The following is a 20,815-nucleotide window of genomic DNA, read 5'->3' as shown; positions in this document are numbered from 1 at the left end:
AGACAGAAACTCAGAAAGATGAGGTCTGCACTTGGGGCTGCTTTTTCCCTGGGGACTTGCTGATTCTGAAACAGGGGGATGAGAGGATGAGCCATGGTTTTCCAGCTTAGCAGGCTAGGGGGAGGGGGTTGGAGTCCTGGACTACCTGAGGGAGGGATGCGTCACCCCCACTTTGGATGGGGACCTCAAAGGCTGCACCCAGGAGTAAGGGTGGACCCCCCTTACACTCAGTTCCACTTCACCTGGGGGCCCAGAGACACCCAAATCCTGAAATTGGATTAAGGGGGTCCCAGATTGCTAGCACTCCCATGTAACTGATAGCACCGTACACTGATCTTCCTCCAGGGAGGTTTCATCATCCCAGGCTTCAAAATATTTCTACAAACAATTTATCAGATCTATTCTGTCTGTCACACCCTGTACTGTCTGTACAGTGCAGCAATGTACCTCTGTAAGAAACAGCAGTAATGGATCACAGAAGAGACCCACAGAAGTTCCAAACCAGCTGCACTTAATATGCTCAAAATGTACAAAATTATTTCTAAAAACTGAAAACCATAAAAATATAATACAGGAAAATTTTAAAGAACCAATTAGAAATTGTAAAAAATAAAAAGTATGATAACCAGACATAAGACCTCAATAAATGGGTTTAAAGGCAGATTAGACGGAAACAAGGCAAGGATGTCTGCTCTCACCACTCGTATTCAGGATGGTGCTGGAAGTTCTAACCAGTGCAACGAAGGCAAGAAATGGAAATAAAAGGCATGAAGATGAAAAAGGAAGAATTAAAACTGTCCCTATTTGCAGATGATGTGATTGTCTACAAAAAAAAAAAAAAAAAAAAAGGCAAGGAAGCTACAAAAAAGACTTCTAGAACCAATAAGTGAGTTCATAAGATCATGGGTGAGCACACAAAAATCAATTGTATTTCTAGGTACTAACAATGACCATATGAATGCTAAAATTATTACAATTTCTTTAAAAAATTAAAGTGTAAGTCTAAAACAACACATATGCAAGTTTTATGCTGAAACTATAAAAACCTGCTGAAATCAAAGAAGATCTAAATAAATGAGGAGGGACTTCCCTGGTGGCACAGTGGTTAAGAATCTGCCTGCCAATGCAAGGGACACGGGTGCGAGCCCTGGCCCGGGAAGATCCCACATGTCACGGAGCAACTAAGCCCGTGCACCACAACTACCGAGCCCACGTGCCACAACTACTGAAGCCTATGCACCTAGAGCCCATGCTCCGCAACAAGAGAAGCCACGAAAATGAGAAGCCCGCGCACCGCAACGAAAAGTAGCCCCCGCTCACCACAACTAGAGAAAGCACACGCACATCAACGAAGACCCAACACAGCCGAAAATAAGATGTACCTTGTTCATGGATTGGAAGACTCAACATAGTAGAGATGTCAGTTCTTCCCAAATCGATATATAAGGTTAACATAGCTTCTATCAAAACCCCAGGAAGATTTTCTGAAGACATATACAAGATTATTTAAAAATTTATATGAAAAGACAAAGGACTAGCAAAGCTAAAACAGTTTTGAAAAAGAAGAATAAAGTGGGAGGAGTCATTCTACCCAATTTCAAGACTTATTATAGAGCTAAAATAAACAACACTATATGGTGTTGGTGGAGGGACAGACACACAGGTCTATGGAGCAAAATAGAGAACCCGGAAATGGACCCACACCAAGATGCCCAACTGGTTTTTGAAGAAGGCGCAAAAGCAATTTGTTGAGGGAAAGACAGCATTTTCAACAAATCGTGCTGGAGCAAGTGGACATTCATAGGGGGAAAAAAATGGAATCTTGACCTAAGTACCTAAGTCTCATACCTTAAGGGAAAATTCTCTCTCAGTGGATCATGGGTTTACATGTTTACTGCAAAACGATAAAACTGTAGAAAAATTTGAAAGAGAAAATCTTCAGGATCTAGGACTAGGCAAAGGAGCATGATTCTTTTTTTTTTTTTTATTTTTTGCGGTACGCGGGCCTCTCACCGTTGTGGCCTCTCCCGCTGCGGAGCACAGGCTGAGGACGCGCAGGCTCAGCGGCCATGGCTCACGGGCCCAGCCGCCCCGCGGCATGTGGGATCTTCCCGGACCGGGGCACGAACCTGCATCCCCTGCATCGGCAGACGGACTCTCAACCACCGCACCACCAGGGAAGCCCAAGCATGATTCTTAAAAGGCAAAAATTGATCAATTGGACTTCATCACGATTAAAAATTTTGCTCTGTGAAAAACCCTGTTAACCAGATGAAAAGACAAGCTATAGACTGGCAGAAAATCTTTGCAAACCACGTAACCAACAGAGAACTAGTAGTTGGACTATATAAAGAACCCTCAAAAGTAGAAAAAAATATGGAATCATAATGTCATGCACCTGAAACTAATATAATGTTGTACATCCATTATACCTTAATTTAAAAAATTTTTCAGAAAGAGTAACTTAAAAATTTTTTTTAAGTAAACAGTAAAAAAAATTCCAAGCAATCCTATTAGATATGAAGAAACATTTTACGGAAGAGGATCTCCAGAAGACCGATAATTTTGTTGAAGTCCAATTTATCTATTTTGTATTCTGTTGATTGTGCTTTTAGCTTCATATCTAAGAAACCATTGCCTAATCTGAGCTCAGGACCATTTATCCCTATGTTTTCTTCTAAGAGCTTTACAGTTTTAACTCTTACATTTAGGTCTTTGAACATTTTGAATTAATTTTATGTATGGTGAGGTAGGGGTCCAACTCATTCCTTTGCTTGTGGACAACCAGTTGTCCCAGCACCGTTTGTAATTGTCTTGGCACCCTTGTCAAAAACCAACTGATCTCAAATATGAGGGTTTATTTCTGGACTCTCAATTCTAGTCTATTGATTGATAAGTCCATCCTTACGCCAGGACCACAGTTTTGATTAGTAGATTTGGAGTGAGTTTTGTAATTGGGAAGTGTGGGTCTTATGATTTTGTTCTTCGGTTCCAAGAGTGTTTTGGCTATTATGAGTCCCTTGCATTTCCATATGAAATTTAAGTTCAGCTTGTCAACTTCTGCAAAGGTGCAAGCTGGAACTTTGATAGGGATTTTGTTGAATCTATAGATCAGTTTGGAGCATTGTCATCTTAAAAATATTGTCTTCCATTAAGACTTCCAATATTAAGTATTTTAAAACACGGGATGTCTTTCATTTATTTAGGTCTTTTAAACTTTCTTTCAATAATGCTTTGCAGTTTTCAGAGTGTAAGTTTTGCACTTCTTTTGTTAAACACAAACAACAACAAATAAGTACATGAAAAGATATTTAAAATCATTAGCCATTAGGGAAATGCAAATCAAAACCACCATGTGATACCATTACACACCTATTAGAATAGCAAAAATTTAAAATAGTGACACATGCTGGTAAGGATGTGGAAAAATTGGAACCATCATACGTTGCTGGTAGGAATGTAAAATGGTATAGTCACTCTGGGAAACAGTTCAGCAGTTTCTTTAAAAACTCAACGTACAACTACCACACAACCCAGCAGTTGTGCTCCTGGACATTTATTCCAGGTAAATTAAAACTGATGTTCTCACAAAAACCTGTATGTGAATGTTGATAACAGCTTTATTCATAAGACCCCCAAACTTGGGAATTATCCAAATGCTCGTCGACTGGTGGCTGGTTAGACAAACTGTACGTCCACACTGTGCGACACTACTCAGCAATAAAAAAGGAAGGAATTGCTGATGTGTGCAGTGAGCTGGTTGAAGGTCCAGGGAATTATGTTGAGTGGAAAAAAAAACCAATCTCACAAGGCTACACGCTGTGTGATTCCCTTTATTTAACATTCTTGAAATGACACAATTACAGAGGTAGAGAACAGATTAATGGTTTTCAGGGATTAAGGAAGAGGTGAAGGCAGGAGGGATGTGGATGTAGCTATAAAAGGGTAACAGGAGGAATCCTTGTGGTGATGGAAATGTTATGTATCTTGACTGTATCAAGCTCAGTATCCTCTTTGCGATATTGTAATACAGCTTTTGCAAGAAGCTACCGCTGGGGAAAACTTGGTAAAGGGATCTCTCTGCATTACTTCTTACAATTGCTTGTGATATACAAGTATCTCAAAAGGAAAAAGTTTAATTTAAAAAAGCAGATTTGGGCTTCCCTGGTGGCGCAGTGGTTGAGAGTCCGCCTGCCGATGCAGAGGATGCGGGTTCGTGCCCCGGTCCAGGAAGATCCCACATGCCGCGGAGCGGCTGGGCCCGTGAGCCATGGCCGCTGAGCCTGCGCGTCCGGAGCCTGTGCTCCACAACGGGAGAGGCCACAACAGTGACAGGCCCACGAACCACAAAAAATAAATTAATTAATTAATTAATTAATTAATTAATTAATTAAAAAGCAGATTAGATGCAGCAGAAGAGAGAATTAATGAACCTTAAGATGTATTAGCAGAAAGTACCCAGCATAAAAACCATGGAGACAAAAGGATGGAAAACAGAAAAGCATTTAGCAGTCATAGGAAACATGTAACTGACATGTACTGTAGTTCCAGAAGGAGAAGTGAAAGAGAATGGAGAAGAAATAATATTTGAAGAGATAAACAGATGAGAAATTTCCACAATTGATTAAAGAAACCAAGCCACAGATTCAAGAAGCCCTATTAAACTAAATCAGAAGACAGAGAAAATCTTAAGTATGGCCAGAAAAAAAGAGCAGGAATGAGGGGGAGGCAAAGGGGAGAGGGAGAAAGATTACCTTCAAAGGAGCACAATTAGACGGACTGCAAACGTTACAACAGAAGTAATGAAAACCAGAAGACAAGAGATTCATATTTTTGATGTACTAGAAGAAAGTAACTGCCAACTCAGAATTCTGAGCCCAGTAAAATTCTCTCTCAAGAATGAAGGTAAAAATATGATAGTTTTAGAAAAATTAAAATTGAAAGAATTCATTACTAGTAAATCAGATGAAAAATCAGTAATATGGAAGACTTGAACGTGATTAAGAAATCTGTCAAAGGGACATATACCAAACAATGCATCCAACAAATATAAAGTACACATTTTTTTCCCAAGCAGACACAGAACCTTTGTGAAAAGTTACCATATACCAGATAATTAAGCAACTTTCTACCAACCTCAAAGGACATTATTTGACCACAATGCCATTAAGATAAAAATCTATGAAGAAAAAAATAACTACAAAATTCCCACTTGTTTGGAAAATAAATAGCCTAAGGACAAAGAAGAAATCATAATTGAAATTAGAAAATATTTGAGCATAAAAGAAATGATACTATTATAACATACGTGCTGCAGTTAAATTGGTGCTTAAAGGGAAATTTAAGCTAAAGAGCATATATTGGTAAAGAAATCAAAGAAGATCTAAATAAATGAGGAGACATACTGTTTTCATGGGTTGGACAACACCATGGTAAAGATATCAATTCTCCCCAAAATGATATACAAATTTAACTGACTGAAAACTAATGATTTATCTGTACTTTTCACAAATTAAAAATAGGATAGTCAAATAAACACAAAGGAAAAGGAAAAGAACAATGAAGATAAATATAAAATTAATGAAAAAGAAAATAAACATAACAGAATCAGCAAAGCCAAGTGCCAGTACCCTGGGAAAAAAAGTTAATAAAATTGATAACTTCTTGGCAAACATCATCAAGAAAAAAAAAACCACAAACTCCCAATACCAGAAATTAAAAAGAAGATACCACAGCACAGCCAGAAAACATTAAAAAAATGAGACAGTTATGAAAAATTGTATCCAAAACATTTGAAGATTGAAAACAAATGGATAATATTCTTTTAAAAATTATAAATTCCGGGCTTCCCTGGTGGCGCAGTGGTTGGGAGTCCGCCTGCCAATGCAGGGGACGCGGGTTCGTTCCCTGGTCCGGGAAGATCCCACATGCCGCGAAGCAGCTGGGCCCGTGAGCCATGGCCACTGAGCCTGCGTGTCCGGAGCCTGTGCTCCACAACGGGAGAGGCCACAACAGTGAGAGGCCCGCGTACCGCAAAAAAAAAAAAAAAAAAAAAAAAAACTTACAGAAAGCATCTTACAGGTCTTAATGCTTGAAATAGTGAAAGTTTTCCTTTCAGAACAGGAACAAGGCCACAATACCTGCTATCACCACCTCAATCCAACATTGAACATGAAACCCTGGCAGCACCATAAGGCAGAGACAAGGAATAAAAGGTGGAAGGATGGGAATGGAAGAAATTAAAATGTCACCTTTCAAGATGATATAATTATACAGGTAGAAAGTCCAAAATAACCTAATTTAAATTAAACCCAGTGGCTAAGCATTAAAAAAAACCAAAAAAACATATCTCATTCAAGCAAAATCTAATATGGGTTGATAAGACCCCCCCCCCTTCCATATACCACTCTGGGACCTAGGCACCCTCCTGTCCACCAGCATCTCATCTTGTCGTCTCCAGGGTCGCCATGGCAAGAAAAGACACAGTGTAAGGGTAGCTCTTCAGTTCTTCAACAATTTGGCTGGGAAGTAATAGGTGTCACTTCCACTCACATTTCATTGGTTGGAACTAGCCACATAGCCCCACTTAACTACCTGGGAACTGGGAAGTGCTGTCTTCCCTGGTCCGCAACTATTCAAGTCACACACCTTCCCCAACTGCCATGGGTCTCCGAATCCAGCTTGAAATCTCAGATCTTCGAGTGAGTGGCTGTGTGGTGTTTTCCAGGGGTTTTGTACCTGCCTCCTCTTGGTCTGGAGTTCTTGTGAACTAAAATGTTGCCTGCCATATCAGTAAAGCAAGGATGTTACAGCCATCGAGCCATCACGTTACAGCCACCCCAGTGGTGAGCCCTGAGGACTCAGGATAGAAACAAGATGCCCACCATCTAGCAGTCAACTGCCTCAACCAACCCCAACGGTGCACCCTGAGGAGACTCAGGATGAGAAAGCACAGGATGCTGGCCCCATGTAGCTGAGGTGCATATCAAAGGAATGATTTCAAAGAAGATGTGGCACATACACACAATGGAATATTACCCAGCCATGAAAAAGAGAATGAAATAACGGCATTTGTAGCAACATGGATGTGCCTAGAGATTATCATACTAAGTGAAGTAAGTCAGACAAAGACAAATATCATATGATATCACTTATATGTGGAATCTAAAAAAAAACTATACAAATGACCTTATTCACAAAACAGAAACAGACTCACAGACTTTGAAAACGAACTTATGTTTACCAAAGGGGAAACATTGAGGGGGAGGGATAAATTAGGAGGTTGGGATTGACATGTACACACTACTATACGTGAAATAGATCACCAACAAGGACCTCCTGTATAGCACAGGGAACTCTACTCAATATTCTGTAATAACCTATATGGGAAAAGAATCTGAAAAAGAATGGATATATGTATATGTATAACTGAAGCACTTTGCTGTATACCTGAAACTAACATAACACTGTAAATCAACTGTGCTCCAATATAAAATAAAAATTAAAAAAAAATTTTTAAAAGGAATGATTTCAGTGAGCCCAGACTCTTGCATCTTCCCATACATAGAAAAGCGCTGAATTCCTTAACTTGAGATATCTGGTGTTTTTTACAGTAATCCTTTGATGCTCGGACTACCTGGTCTTTTGTTGCAAAAACTCCTATATATCCTGGCTCCCCACTTGCCTCTTTGGAAGAGTTTCTCAGCTTTATCTGCGAGGCTGTGTTCCGGGCTTGAAGTCCTCAGAATGTTCACTGAATAAAACATAATTCTCAACTATTAGGTTGTGCATTTTTTTCAGTTGACAATCTACAAACTGAGACGTTATCGGCCTCCTGTACAGACCCAATGTTCACTTATGGGGTGGGTCAGGACAACTGAGGTCAACACTTCCACATGGAAATGGGAAGAATGGAGGTAGGGCCATTGCGCTGTAGTAATTCTGAAACCCTGCTGGGTGGACATTGCCAAGGCCCCTACCGTGCTGCCCCATCATCCTCCTTGGCCACGTCTGAAGTGGACATAGGACCATGCCATCCCTGGGGGCCGTGAGACTCTCAGCTGCCGTCTGCCCAGGGACGACTGGGGACACAAGGCTTGTTTTAAGTCAAGAACAGTCAAAGCCTTAATTTAGCCCAAGCTTTGGGTTTCCTTCACAACACGATTTCATTAAAAACATAGTAAGCTTCCAATTTATTTGTTTCCAATGAGTTCCATGTTCCATACCTCCACCCAAAAGTTCTTTTTGAGATATGATCTCAATTTTGCTTATCTGCCCTTTTGCGCCTAAGTCTCGCTCACTCACAATATAATGGCAGCTACCTTGAGTCTTTTGGGACCTTTTTTAATCTGCTTTTTGCCCTGAGGTAGTTTGAGCCTTTGATGTTCAATGGATTTCTCGATGCTGTATCAAGTTATTTCTGGCTTTCCTATTTTGCGAAGCCCTTAATTTCTGGAATTTCTCTGTTCTCTTTATTCCTGGTTACAAATTAACCACTTCCTTCCTGAATTCATGCAAAATCTTTTGGAGGGTAGTCAACGCCAAGATACCCTTATAATACCCTGCTTTCTTACCTCTTGTTTTAGTGTTCAAGTTCATTTGGCTATAAATTAATGCAGACTGATTGAGGTACTGTGTCAGCATTTATAACCTGGATTGCCAACACCCACCCTCCAGTATCAGTTTCCTTGGTGTCAACCACGAGCCACTAAGCTAATGCCATGTATCTTAGCTTTTAAATGCAGCAACAGCAATTATTAGTCAGGACGGGATAAACTAGGCTGAGTTCAAAACAAAAGGTTATTTATCCTTCACGCAAAGATGATGCAATCAGGCAATGCTCCAGGGAAACCCTCCTCCATAAGGTGACTCAGGGATCCAACTGCTTTCATTTGGTGTCTCCACAATTTCAACACAGAGCCTCCCTGTGGTAAATGCACTGAAAGGGACATAGCAAGATAAAGGAAGCTCTCTTAATGACCTCATGCCAGAAACAGTTATATATTGTATTCCTAAAACCCCCCAAATGAAGACCTACTATAAAGACACTAGGATCAAATCAACATGCTGTTGGCTTGAGAACAGACAGATTAGAATGCAGAAATATACGTGAGTATATTTGATAACAAAAATAATATTTCAGGGCTTCCCTGGTGGCGCAGTGGTTGAGGGTCCTCCTGCCGATGCAGGGGACACAGGTTCGTGCCCCGGTCTGGGAAGATCCCACGTGCAGCAGAGCGGCTGGGCCCGTGAGCCATGGCCGCTGAGCCTGCTTGTCCGGAGCCTGTGCTCCGCAACGGGAGAGGCCACAACAGCGAGAGGCCGCATACCACCAAAAAAATAAAATAAATAATAAATAAATAAATAAAATTTCAATACAAGGGGGAATTATTAATACATAACTATTATTATTGTTTTACTAAACCACAAATATTTCCAAATTATACTAACATGACTAGCTACCCATCAGAAAAAAAATAAAACTGGATCCTATTTTAGCCATATGTAAAAATAAACTTCATATTAAAGACTTAATAAAAATGCAGCAAGAAATTCTAAAGGGTTGTATGAACACTCTCAGTGGAGAGAAATGTACCTAAGCAAGACCAGATGCCTGGTAGCTATAGAAGGAATGATAAACAGTTAGTAATACAAACATTAATTTTTCTATGACAAAAGATAACACCAAGTCAATAGGTGAACAAGAGATTTAAACACAGAGAACACGTATAAGGCTTACATCTAATATACAGAGAGCATGCAGAAATTGGCAGAAAGAGAATAAACAACCCAACAAGGAAAAAAAAGGGACACCAAGGGGCAATTCACAGAATGAATCCAAATGGTAACATACAAAAAGACCTTCACTCACACGGGTATGGGGGAGGGGAACAAAGTGAAATAATGATACCACTTTACATCAGACTGACAAAAAATAAGTCTATAAATCTATGGTTAGCAGCTGTATGGGAAAAGGGTACTCACGCACTGATGCGAGAAAGTAGAGTTGTTATAATGGTTGTCGAAAGCGACCTGAAAATATCTATTAACATTACATACACTCATGGATGGAATGGAATTCCTTATTGGAATGGAAACAAAATGATGCCTATTGACAGAGGACAGAATCGGTGGTATGTGGCCAAGTGAGAAACAACCCACCCTCCAGGAAAAATGCATGTGTCTGTGTATATACCTATATTTATCATAAAACGTATTAACAAAAAGGATGTGTGACATAACATTTACAAATAATAATAAAATATACAATACCCTGTTTTATAAATTTGATGTAGTCAAGTGTAGCCAGCCTATAGCTGGGACCCATGAACAGGTGTTGGTCCGACATGAATGTACATTTTTGTTAAAAAGTAAGGTGAAAGGGAGCAAAGAAGATGTATGTTGAAACTTCACTCATTCATCAGTGGCCTGAGTGCCCTCTTTGTTGAATTGTATAAGCTTTTTTTTTTTAAGTTTATTTATTTATTTATTTTTGGCTGCCTTGGGTCTTCGTTGCTGCACGCGGGGTTTCTCTAGTTGCGTTGAGCGGGGTCTCCTCCTTGTCGCGGAGCACGGGCTCTAGGCGTGCGGGCTCAGTAGCTGTGACTCGCTGGCCCTAGAGCGCAGGCTCAGCAGTTGTGGCGCACGGGCTTAGCTGCTTGCAGCATGTGGGCTCTTCCCGGACCAGGGATCGAACCCGTGTCCCCTGTATTGGCAGGCAGATTCTTAACCACTGTGCCACCAGGGAAGTCCCAAATCACAGTTTTCCAATCCTGGGAGAATAGTTTCTCACTTTTTTCCTGCTAATCACAGTGCAATAGCTGCAGACGTGACTCGCTTTTAAGTTGAATTTGCATTATTCATGTTAATATTTCTCAAGTCTAGACAACCAACAAAACAATCAATCAAGCCGAGATCTGTAACGCGTGCCACTTTCTGTGGTGTGTGTGCTTTTGCCACGGCCAGCTTTAAACCACGTACAGGACACGTCCTATCGCAGACTTACGAAAATGTGCCCAGAAGCACGCCGTTGTGTTGTATTTTATAATAGATGTAAATGACCTGGAACATCGATAATAGTAAAATAATTAGGAAGTGATACGTTTGGAGTATTTCTTACCTTTGTTTTGAGTATAATGTATGTACTTAATTATATGTTTACAGAATTTAATATTTTTACTGATTGCGTTCAGTAACTGGCTCACGAGACTCCCGAAATGCTAACAATTGGCTTTCACGAAGCCGGTATGAGCTGGCTCAGCGCACCCCTGGGAATGGCTGACCCGTATGCAATGGCCACACGGTAGAATTTTACACAACTGTTTAAAAGAATGAATTGGAGTTCCACAGGGGATTTGGAGGGATTTTCACAAAGAATTGTCCAATAAGAAAAGCAAAACATAGGTGAGAGAATACAATATTGATCCCATTTTGGTAACAGAAAGCCCTCTGCCTCCCAGCAAAACCTCTCTAATCGTGTCTATTAGTATTTATGATATACTAATAAATGATTGCATGCGTATTCAGGAGAATAAGGCAACATGATTTGGAGACATAGGGTGGGAAGTGTGGGAAGGAGAAAAGGGAGCCAAGTGAAATAGGAAAACAGAACACAAAGGCTGCCAATAAAACAAACAGCACATATGTTAACACATTGCGGCATTTGTGTATAATATATGCATGTATGTGTTCACGTCATTAAAATATATTTTTGAACCTAGTCCTCAGCTGGACAGTTATTTATTGTTATCTAACAAACCAACCCAAAAGTTAGTAGCTTAAAACACCAACAACCGTTCACTACGGCAATTCTGTGGGTTGAGCTTGTGGGTCTCCTGCTTCGAGTGGTGTCGGCTTGGGGCACTGGGGTGGTCAGAGGTTCAACACGGCCTCCCTGGCATGGCTGGCGGGTGAGGCTGGCTCCAGGCCGGGAGCTCAGCTGGGGCTACCAGGCGGGGACTTCATTTCTCCTCCACGTGGGCTGCTCCACACGGCTGCTTGGGCTTCCTCACAGCATGGTGATGGGGTGCTAAGAAGGAGTGAGTGCTGGGATGAGTGATGGCTGTGGTGTCAGAGAAGGAACAGGAGGTCAAATTATAAGGGGTCTTGCAATCCCTGTGAGGACTTTGGCTTGTATGTCAGGTGAAAAGTGGGAGCTTTTGCAAAGTTTTTGAGTGTTGCTCTGGCTTAATGTTTTTAGAGGGTTATTCTGAGTGCTGTGCTGAGAACAGACTGTAGGGGGCCAGGATGAAGGTGGCTTGTACCAGGATGGAAGCAGTGGGAGTTGTGAGAAGTGGTCAGATTCTGGAGGCATTTTGGAGGTACAGCCAATATAATTTCCTGACAGATTGGATGTGGGGTGTGAGAGAAAGGGGGGCACCACGGATGAATGCAAGGCTCTTGGCCTGAGCAACTGAAGGACGGGGCAGCTGCCAACTGAGGAGGAAGCTGGGAAGAGATCGGGTGCTCTGTGGCGGACGTGTAGAGCTTGAGAAGAGGTGGCTTTGACATCCAAGTGGAACCATCACGGAGGCAGTTGGAAACCTGTTAGCCGTCAAAGAGAGGGGCCTGGAGGCATTGTCATCTCAGCGGTTTTAAAGCCACCAAACAGAGAAGAAAAAGAAATAAAAGGAATACAAATTGGAAAAGAAGAAGTAAAACTGTCACTGTTTGCAGATGACATGATACTATACATAGAGAATCCTAAAGATGCCACCAGAAAAGTACTAGAGCTACTCAGTGAATTTGGTAAGGTTGCAGGAAACAAAATTAATGCACAGAAATCTCTTGCATTCCTGTACACTAACAACAGAAGATCAGAAAGAGAAATTAAGGAAACAATCCCATTCGCCATTGCAACAAAAAGAATAAAATACCCAGGAATAAACCTACCTAAGGAGGTAAAAGACCTGTACTCAGAGAACTATGTCTCTGATGAAAGAAATCAAAGATGATACAAACAGACGGAGAGATATACCATGTTCTTGGATTGGAAGAATCAATATTGTGAAAATGACCATACTACCCAAAGCAATCTACAGATTCAATGCAATCCCTATCAAATTACCAGTGGTATTTTTTTACATAACTGGAACAAAAAATCTTAAAAAATTGTATGGAGACACAAAAGACCCCAAATAGACAAAGCAGTCTTGAGGGGAAAAAACGGAGCTGGAGGAATCAGACTCCCTGACTTCAGACTATACTACAAAGCTACAGTAATCAAGACAATATGGTACTGGCACAAAAACAGAAATATAGATCAATGGAACAGGATAGAAAGCCCAGAGATAAACCCACGCACCTATGGTCAACTAATCTATGACAAAGGAGGCAAGAACATACAATGGAGAAAAGACAGTCTCTTCAATAAATGGTGCTGGGAAAACTGGACAGCTACATGTAAAAGAATGAAATTAGAACACTCCCTAACACCTTCCACAAAAATAAACTCAAAATGGATTAGAGACCTAAATGTAAGACTGGACACTATAAAACTCTTAGAGGAAAACATAGGAAGAACACTCTGACATAAATCACAGCAAGATCTTTTTTGATCCACCTCCTAGAGTAATGGAAATAAAAACAAAAATAAGCAAATGGGACCTAATGAAACTTAAAAGCTTTTGAAAAGCAAAGGAAACTACAAACAAGATGAAAAGACAACCCTCAGAATGGGAGAAAATATTTGCAAATGAATCAACCGACAAAGGATTAATCTCCAAAATATATAAACAGCTCATGCAGCTCAATATTAAAAAACCAAACAACTCAATCCAAACATGGGCAGGAGACCTAAATAGACATTTCTCCAACGAAGACATACAGATGGCCAAGAGGCACATGAAAAGCTGCTCAACATCACTAATTATTAGAGAAATGCAAATCAGAACTACAATGAGGTATCACCTCACACCAGTTAGAATGGGCTTCATCAGAAAATCTACAACAAATGCTGGAGAGGGTGTGAAGAAAAGGGAACCAACCCTTTTGCACTGTTGGTGGGAATGTAAATGGATACAGCCACTATGGAGAACAGTATGGAGGTTCCTTAAAAAACTAAAACTTGAATTACCATATGACCCAGCAATCCCACTGTTGGGCATATACCCAGAGAAAACCATAATTCAAAAAGACACATTGCAGCACTATTTACAATAGCCAGGTCATGGAAGCAACCTAAATGCCCATCGACAGACAAATGGATAAAGAAGATGTGGTACGTATATGCAATGGAATATTACTCAGCCATAAAAAGGAATGAAATTGGGTCATTTGTAGAGACATGGATAGATCTTGAGACTGTCATACGGAGTGAAGTAAGTCAGAAAGAGAAAAACAAATATCGTATATTAATGTATATATGTGGAACCTAGGAAAATGGTACAGATGAACCGGTTTGCCGGGCAGAAATTGAGACACAGATGTAGAGAACAGACATATGGACACCAAAGGGGGATAGTGGCAGGGGGTGGGGGTGGTCGTGTGATGAACTGGGCAATTGGGATTGACATGTATACACTAATGTGTATAAAATTATTTTTGTTTTTTTGCGGTACGCAGGCTCTCCCGCTGCGGAGCACAGGCTCCGGACGCGTAGGCTCAGCGGCCATGGCTCACGGGCCCAGCCGCTCCGCGGCATGTGGGATCTTCCCGGACTGGAGCACAAACCCGTGTCCCCTGCATCGGCAGGCGGACTCTCAACCACTGCGCCACCAGGGAAGCCCACTGATGTGTATAAAATTGATGACTAATAGGAGCCTGCTGTATAAAAAAAATAAATTAAATTAAATTAAAAAAATTTTAATAAAATAAAATAAAAAAGAAAGCCACCAACAGGATCACTGGGGCAACAAGAGGTTAATAAAAGGAGATACAGTCCAAGGACTGAACACTGAACGTGATCAAGGTCGAGGAGACAGGAAGAAGCAGCCAGGGAGTGAGGAGACACTAGCAGAGGGCACACGGGGTCCTGGGAGCCAGGCGAGGAGGGGCAGCCAGGAGGAGAGAGGGACCCACCAGCAGAGCCAGAGGCAGCTGATGGGTCAGGAAGCTGAGGTCTGACGGCCAACATTGGATTTTGGCTTTCAGGGTCTGGACGGGGCGGGGTCACTGCTGACTTCATTTAGAGCAGTTTCGGGGAATCTCTGGCATGAAAAGCCTGCTTGGAGCGGGCTGGGGGCGGACTGAAGAAAGATGGGGAGGAGTTTTGCTCTTTCAAGAAGATTTGCTCTCAAGTGGGGGAAGAAGACAGCAGCGGAGGCCAGAAGAAGTGGGAGAGGAAGGCTTCTCTGAAGATGGGAGAAATAGTTGGGTACGTGATGCTGATGCTAAGAGCTGATGGGGAAGCACAGGTGGAGCACGGCTCCTGAGCCCGGCAGTGATGGGCCGGGGCCAAGTGCACGAGGGAACTGAAACAGACCTGGCCTGTCCCGTGCAGCCTCTCGTCTTTGATGGGTCCTTCCAGCCGGATGGCACCCCACCCTCACTCCGCTTGCCCTGGCTCTTCCCGCCCTGCCCACCCACTCCAAGAGCTTCTGAACCACGCTCACATGGGTCCTTGTGGGGAACAGCACATGTCCTTTTAAAAGACCATCCTGCTTGCTGTCGGATGCCCCACCTTCCTATTAATCGCCTCAGAAAATAACCAAGCGGCTGGCAAATATTCGAGCCAAACCCCTGTGCGGGTGGCAAGACGTGACATGAAAAGGAATCTGTAGCAGGAGCCCGAGAGGCAGGGCCAGACGGGCGCTGGTTAGGAATGTCTATTTGTGGCTCCCAGGCTAATTTCTGGATACGATAATGAATAAATATTGGTCTTTCCTTCTGCAGCCTTTTCCATCTGGGTGGTTCAACCAAATAGATGCTGCCACCTCTTGTTTTCTAGAACTGTGGAGAGACTGGGGCCAGAGTAGAGTAGGGTGTCACCCAGCATCTCACAGCCGGAGGGTAGCAAGACAGGGAGGGGAGCAGTGGAAGTTCAGAGACCCTTGGACGGGAGCTGTGATGGCCCTAAGCGCAAGCTCTACCTCCTGCTTTTGTCTCTGTAACACACCCTGACGAGTGCTCATCCAACTACTGCTTGAATACCACCAGTGACGGGGAGCTCACTACCGAAAAGCAGTTCGTCCCACTGTTAGATGGTACAGAATGTTAGAAAGAGTTTTTCCTTTGTAAGACTTCTTTTCTGAGTTCCTATAATGTCCTGAGCACTGTTCTAGAGACAGGATGCAGTGAATAAGACCTAACAGGGTGCCTGCTTCCAGTGGACTGATAAACAGGAACCCACACAGACAGCAAAAGGAAGGGAGGGACGAGGTAGCAGCTAGTGCTGAGCAACGCAGAGGATATAGGATGGTGTGAGCATCCTATACCCTAGTGACAAATGCAGAGGCTCTGGGGTGGTTAGAGAGAGCGGCAGGGCTGCTCCACGTTGGTGACCAGGAGCCGTGACCACTAAGCTAAGAACTGGGTCAAGGAGCAGATGCCAGCAAGGACAGCATTCTGGACAGAGGGAGGTCACATGGGGATCCGCTGGCCTCTGAGGATGGGAGGGACCACGCCGAGGCAGAGCCGTCCTCCATGTCCTCATCGGGAGAGGGTCCGTCCCTGGACCGAGACGACTGGGCTTTTGGCAGCAGGCTGCTGTTCCTCCTTCCAGAGGCTGGAGGGGGCTGTCTGGGCGTGTGCTACCTGCAGGCAGTGCCCTCCCCATCAGGTCACCTCCCAGCCGTCCCCGCCGCCACCCACTCTAGGTCTCTGCAGCCCCCCACCTCTGCTCTGAGCAGTACTGGGAGGGGGCTGGAGGTGGGCTGAGCGGAGGGTCTGGCTGACCCCCCACCCCTGGAGATGCCGCTTCCTGCCAGCCATGGAGGCCCCGGGCTGGACTGCAGCTCCTCCCGGCACCAAGCCCAAATCTAGTTCCTCCCACCTCACCCCCCTCCCCACCCTGCCCTCAGGGGCCACGCGCCTAATTCTCTTGCCCAGGGACAGCCCCTCAGACACTTGAAAAACGTGGCCAGACGTGTAAGTGAGACGCCTCCGGGGGATTCCAGCCACCCAAGCCTCCCGAGCTGAGGCCTCAGACACTGGGAGCTGAGCTGAGCTGAACTCGCCACCCACAGAGGCCAGGAGCATAAGAAATGGGGAGGTTACCAGGTAGCCACAGAAACTGGAAGGGAGGAAGCTGTTGTTAATAATATCTCCTATTACAAGAGGAACCATGGACTTAGGAAGCTAAGTCCCTCCCCCAAGGTCATGGGCAAATAAAGGGCAGAGGCAGGATTTGAATGTCCAGTTCCTACTGTGCTAGAGGGCAGCTTCCTGTGGGATCGCCCAGGCTGTGGGAAGGCAGGAAAGGGGTCTGAGCAAAAGAGGGAGACACCGGGCCCCGGTGGAAGGAAGTCGCCAGTGTTCTAACCTGGGGAGGAGGCGGTGGAGTCCCAATGCTCGGTGCGTCCAGCGGCATCAGGTCCCCGTGTCACGGGGCGCAAAGCATCTATGGTTTGCTAGGGGGCGGGGAGGACACTTGAACCAAAGAAACACAAAAACATTTTCCTCTTGCGAACTGTATAGAGACATAGGACCACGTGAGCAGGTGGGCACAGCTGTCCATGCTCAGAAACACACTTGGTTAACAAGAACAGCCATGGTGACTGAGGACTGGGGTGACCGGCACGCCGCCACCATGACCTGTTCTGCAGGGTCCCCGTCACTCGCCGGTGCTCACCGACCCCTTCTCCCACCCACCTGTGCTGGGCGTGGGGGCACTCAGCGGGGGAGGCAGACCCATCTGCGTAGGTGGGGCTCACAGAGCAGGGACCCGGGCGGCAGCAGAGGGGGTCAAGGCACAGAGGCCACGTGCAGCGTGAGTTCAAGGCCAAGGTGAGAAGTGACGGCCGTGGCCCAGAGATGGCAGGACAAGAGCAGAGACAGGGGAGCACAGAACACCCAACGAGGAAGTAAATCCCGGCCAGACCTGAGGTTGTCCCCTCCCTCCCATCCTGCCCAGTAGTGGCCGTCCAAGGCCCTGGGGGGCCCCTTCCCGCATCCCCACTTCTCACTGGCCTCATATCCTTGGCCAGCCAGTCACTGCTTAGTACCGCATGTGCGGTTATTTTTTGGAGAAGGTGGATGTTTCCTCAAACCCTCTCTCTATGGAAATGGAGGATGAACCAGGAGAGGCAATAGGTTTCCACTTCTTTGTGTCTGGAGCTGCGGTTCAGAAAATCAGCTGCATGTGAGAATCACCTGGGCAGGCCCTAGACCTCCCAGTGTCTACACTGCACCTGGACCAGGGACTGAGAACGTCTACGGGGGGACCCGGAACCAGGCAAGTCCAATGGGATCACCCAGAACTTGTCAGCAATGCATATAGTCTGCTTTGACACCCAAGTGAGTTATGCCCACGTAAGACTGAACCAGCAAGAACAACGTGTCTGGTGTACAATATGCAACCCAGGGGCTCTGGGTCGTCTCCATGGTAACTCACCCATGATGCACTGCCTGTCCCCCTGGACCCTGAGTGCTGGATGGACATCGGCTGCTGGGCCCTGCCTGACCACCACTGCCCAGATTTTGATCACCAGGACAGATGAGACAGGGCACTGGGCTCTGGGTCTGAGCAAGGCACCTGGCCCAGGGTGCTGCACCCAGCACATCAGGTGTATCCCATTCCCACCCCGCCCCCGGGGCGCCGGAACCCTGTGCAGACCCCCCGAACGGTGGCTGTCCTTATGCTCACGCATCTCTTAGGCAGCCCTGGCACGGCCTGGCCTTTAGAAAGCTCTGCTGATTGGGACGCCTCCTGCACCCTGGCCAGTGACACCTGGGGGCCTCTGCCTTCTACAGGTGAGCGCGTGGGGCCGTGTCTCCACCTGAGGCCACTGGCTCCTCTGCACCTGTTTCTTACCTCATTCAGTCTGGGACCTCAGGCCTCTTCCTCGCCTCCAGAACTGCCACGTTGGCCCACTCTGGCCCCCAGACAGGTCCTGTCCCCCAGAACAGCCAGGGCTGGCCATTCAAGAAGATCCCACCTTCCCTGCACACCCCACACTACTTTTGTCCTTGAGAAGCCTATTGTTGGCGGCACAGGCTGCTGGGACGCGGAAGAGTATCTACGGGTAAACGCTCAGCGCACCCCACCACGTGGCTGTATCGGGGTCTGGGTTGGGAGACAGGACTGGGCTGGGGAAGGAGGTCTTGGAAAGGAGGAGACAGTGGAGGTGAATGGATGGCGAGCCGTTCCCTGCCTCCGTATGTAGACTAGGGGAGGGCGGAGATGGAGAGAGAATTTTAAAGATACTTCGATGCTTATTCAACATCTACAATGGGAATTCCCTGGAGGTCCAGTGGCCAGGACACGGCGTTCTCACTGCCGAGGGCCCGGGTCGATCCCTGGTCAGGGAACTAAGATCTCACCAGCCATGGGGTGTGGCCAAAAAAAAAACCAACACAAACTCTACAATGTGCAACCAGAAAATGACCCCCCTTTTCCACCATGTGGAAGACTAAGCACTGAGCAATAGTCCCACGCAAAGCAGTGAAAAAGCAACATACGTGTCTACGTATATGAACATGTTTTTATACGCATGCACATATATCATATATGCATTAAAACGCATCCCACTGAACAAGCAAGAACAAGAAAAATCCTCACAGGCCAGAGAACTAGGAGGGAAACTGGAAGTCCCCAGAGGTGAGCAGTTGCCGAAGCCAGCTCTGCCCCAGGGATGTTCACCAAGGCCAGTCACCTGATGGTCCTTCGCCATGAGCACACTTGGCTGTGGGGCAGGAGGAAAGCCTGGGCCGCCCAGCACAAGTCAGTAGGGGGCCCCACCTACAGCTGGACTCTCCCAAGGGCTATGCTTTCACTGCTGGAATAAGATAGTAGGAAAAAGACGAGAAAAAAAAAAGCCTAAAGATGGAAAAAGCAAGGATACTAGCCTACATCAAGCTCGGCACCGGGGGAAAAGGAGAAAAAGAAACTCCCTGAAGTCATAAACACCAGCCTGTGCCCTAATGTGGGTTTTACACTGGCCCTGTGGACCACAAATCTCCAACTAAGACTTTAATTTAAAGGGAGGCAGGGACTTCCCTGGTGGTTCAATGGATAAGGCTTTTCCTTCCAATGCAGGGGGCGCACGTTCGATCCCTGGTCGGGGAGCTAAGATCCCACATGCCTCGTGGCCAAAAAAACAAAAACATAAAACAGAAGCAATATTGTAACAAGCAATAAAGACTTTAAAAATGGTCCACATAGGGCTTCCCTGGTGGCGCAGTGGTTGAGAGTCCGCCTGCCGATGCAGAGGATACGGGTTCGTGCCCTGGTCTGGGAAGATCCCACATGCCGCGGAGCGGCTGGACCCGTGAGCCGTGGCCGCTGAGCCTGCGCGTCCAGAGCCTGTGCTCCGCAATGGGAGAGGCCACAACAGTGAGAGGCCCGCGTACCACAAAAAAAAATAGAATAAGGAACAAGAGACTATAAAATGGTCAAGAAATTTTGAAAAGGAAGCAAAGAAAACTTCTAGAAACAACAAAAATTGACTGGGACTCGGTTACACAAATTGCAAGGGAGGCTGGGAAATGCAGTCTGTCCGCGTGCCCGGCAGGAAGAGGAAGTGGGTTTCATGAGTGGCCAGGCTGCCTGACCGTGACAACTAAAGAAAGATGAGGATCCAGGAAGTGTTAGCCATGGCTATTGCCTAGCTGCTAGCGCTCTTCAAAACCCTGCCCATCATTATTTCAGTTAATCTTTATGACTCCCACCTGGCGATTAAGCTGGGAGGATCGTTCCCATTTTACAGAAAAGGAAACT

General features: G+C 45.2%; 1 protein-coding gene across 1 annotated transcript in view; it reads left to right on the top strand.

Annotated features, from left to right (window-relative positions):
- SHISAL1 (shisa like 1) overlaps nucleotides 1-14,655 on the top strand; it is a 98,453-nt gene extending 83,798 nt beyond the window's left edge. The window contains exon 5 of the mRNA XM_060023999.1: nucleotides 14,563-14,655. Within this exon, the coding sequence (XP_059879982.1) occupies nucleotides 14,563-14,599 (37 nt within the window). The 3' untranslated portion in view covers nucleotides 14,600-14,655. The remainder of the gene's footprint in view (nucleotides 1-14,562) is intronic.
- The last annotated feature ends 6,160 nt before the right edge of the window (nucleotides 14,656-20,815 follow it).

This window comes from Delphinus delphis, chromosome 11, assembly GCF_949987515.2.
Source record: "Delphinus delphis chromosome 11, mDelDel1.2, whole genome shotgun sequence".
In the NCBI taxonomy this organism is placed as follows: Eukaryota; Metazoa; Chordata; class Mammalia; order Artiodactyla; family Delphinidae; genus Delphinus; species Delphinus delphis.
This window is presented reverse-complemented; position numbering and strand designations above follow the sequence as displayed.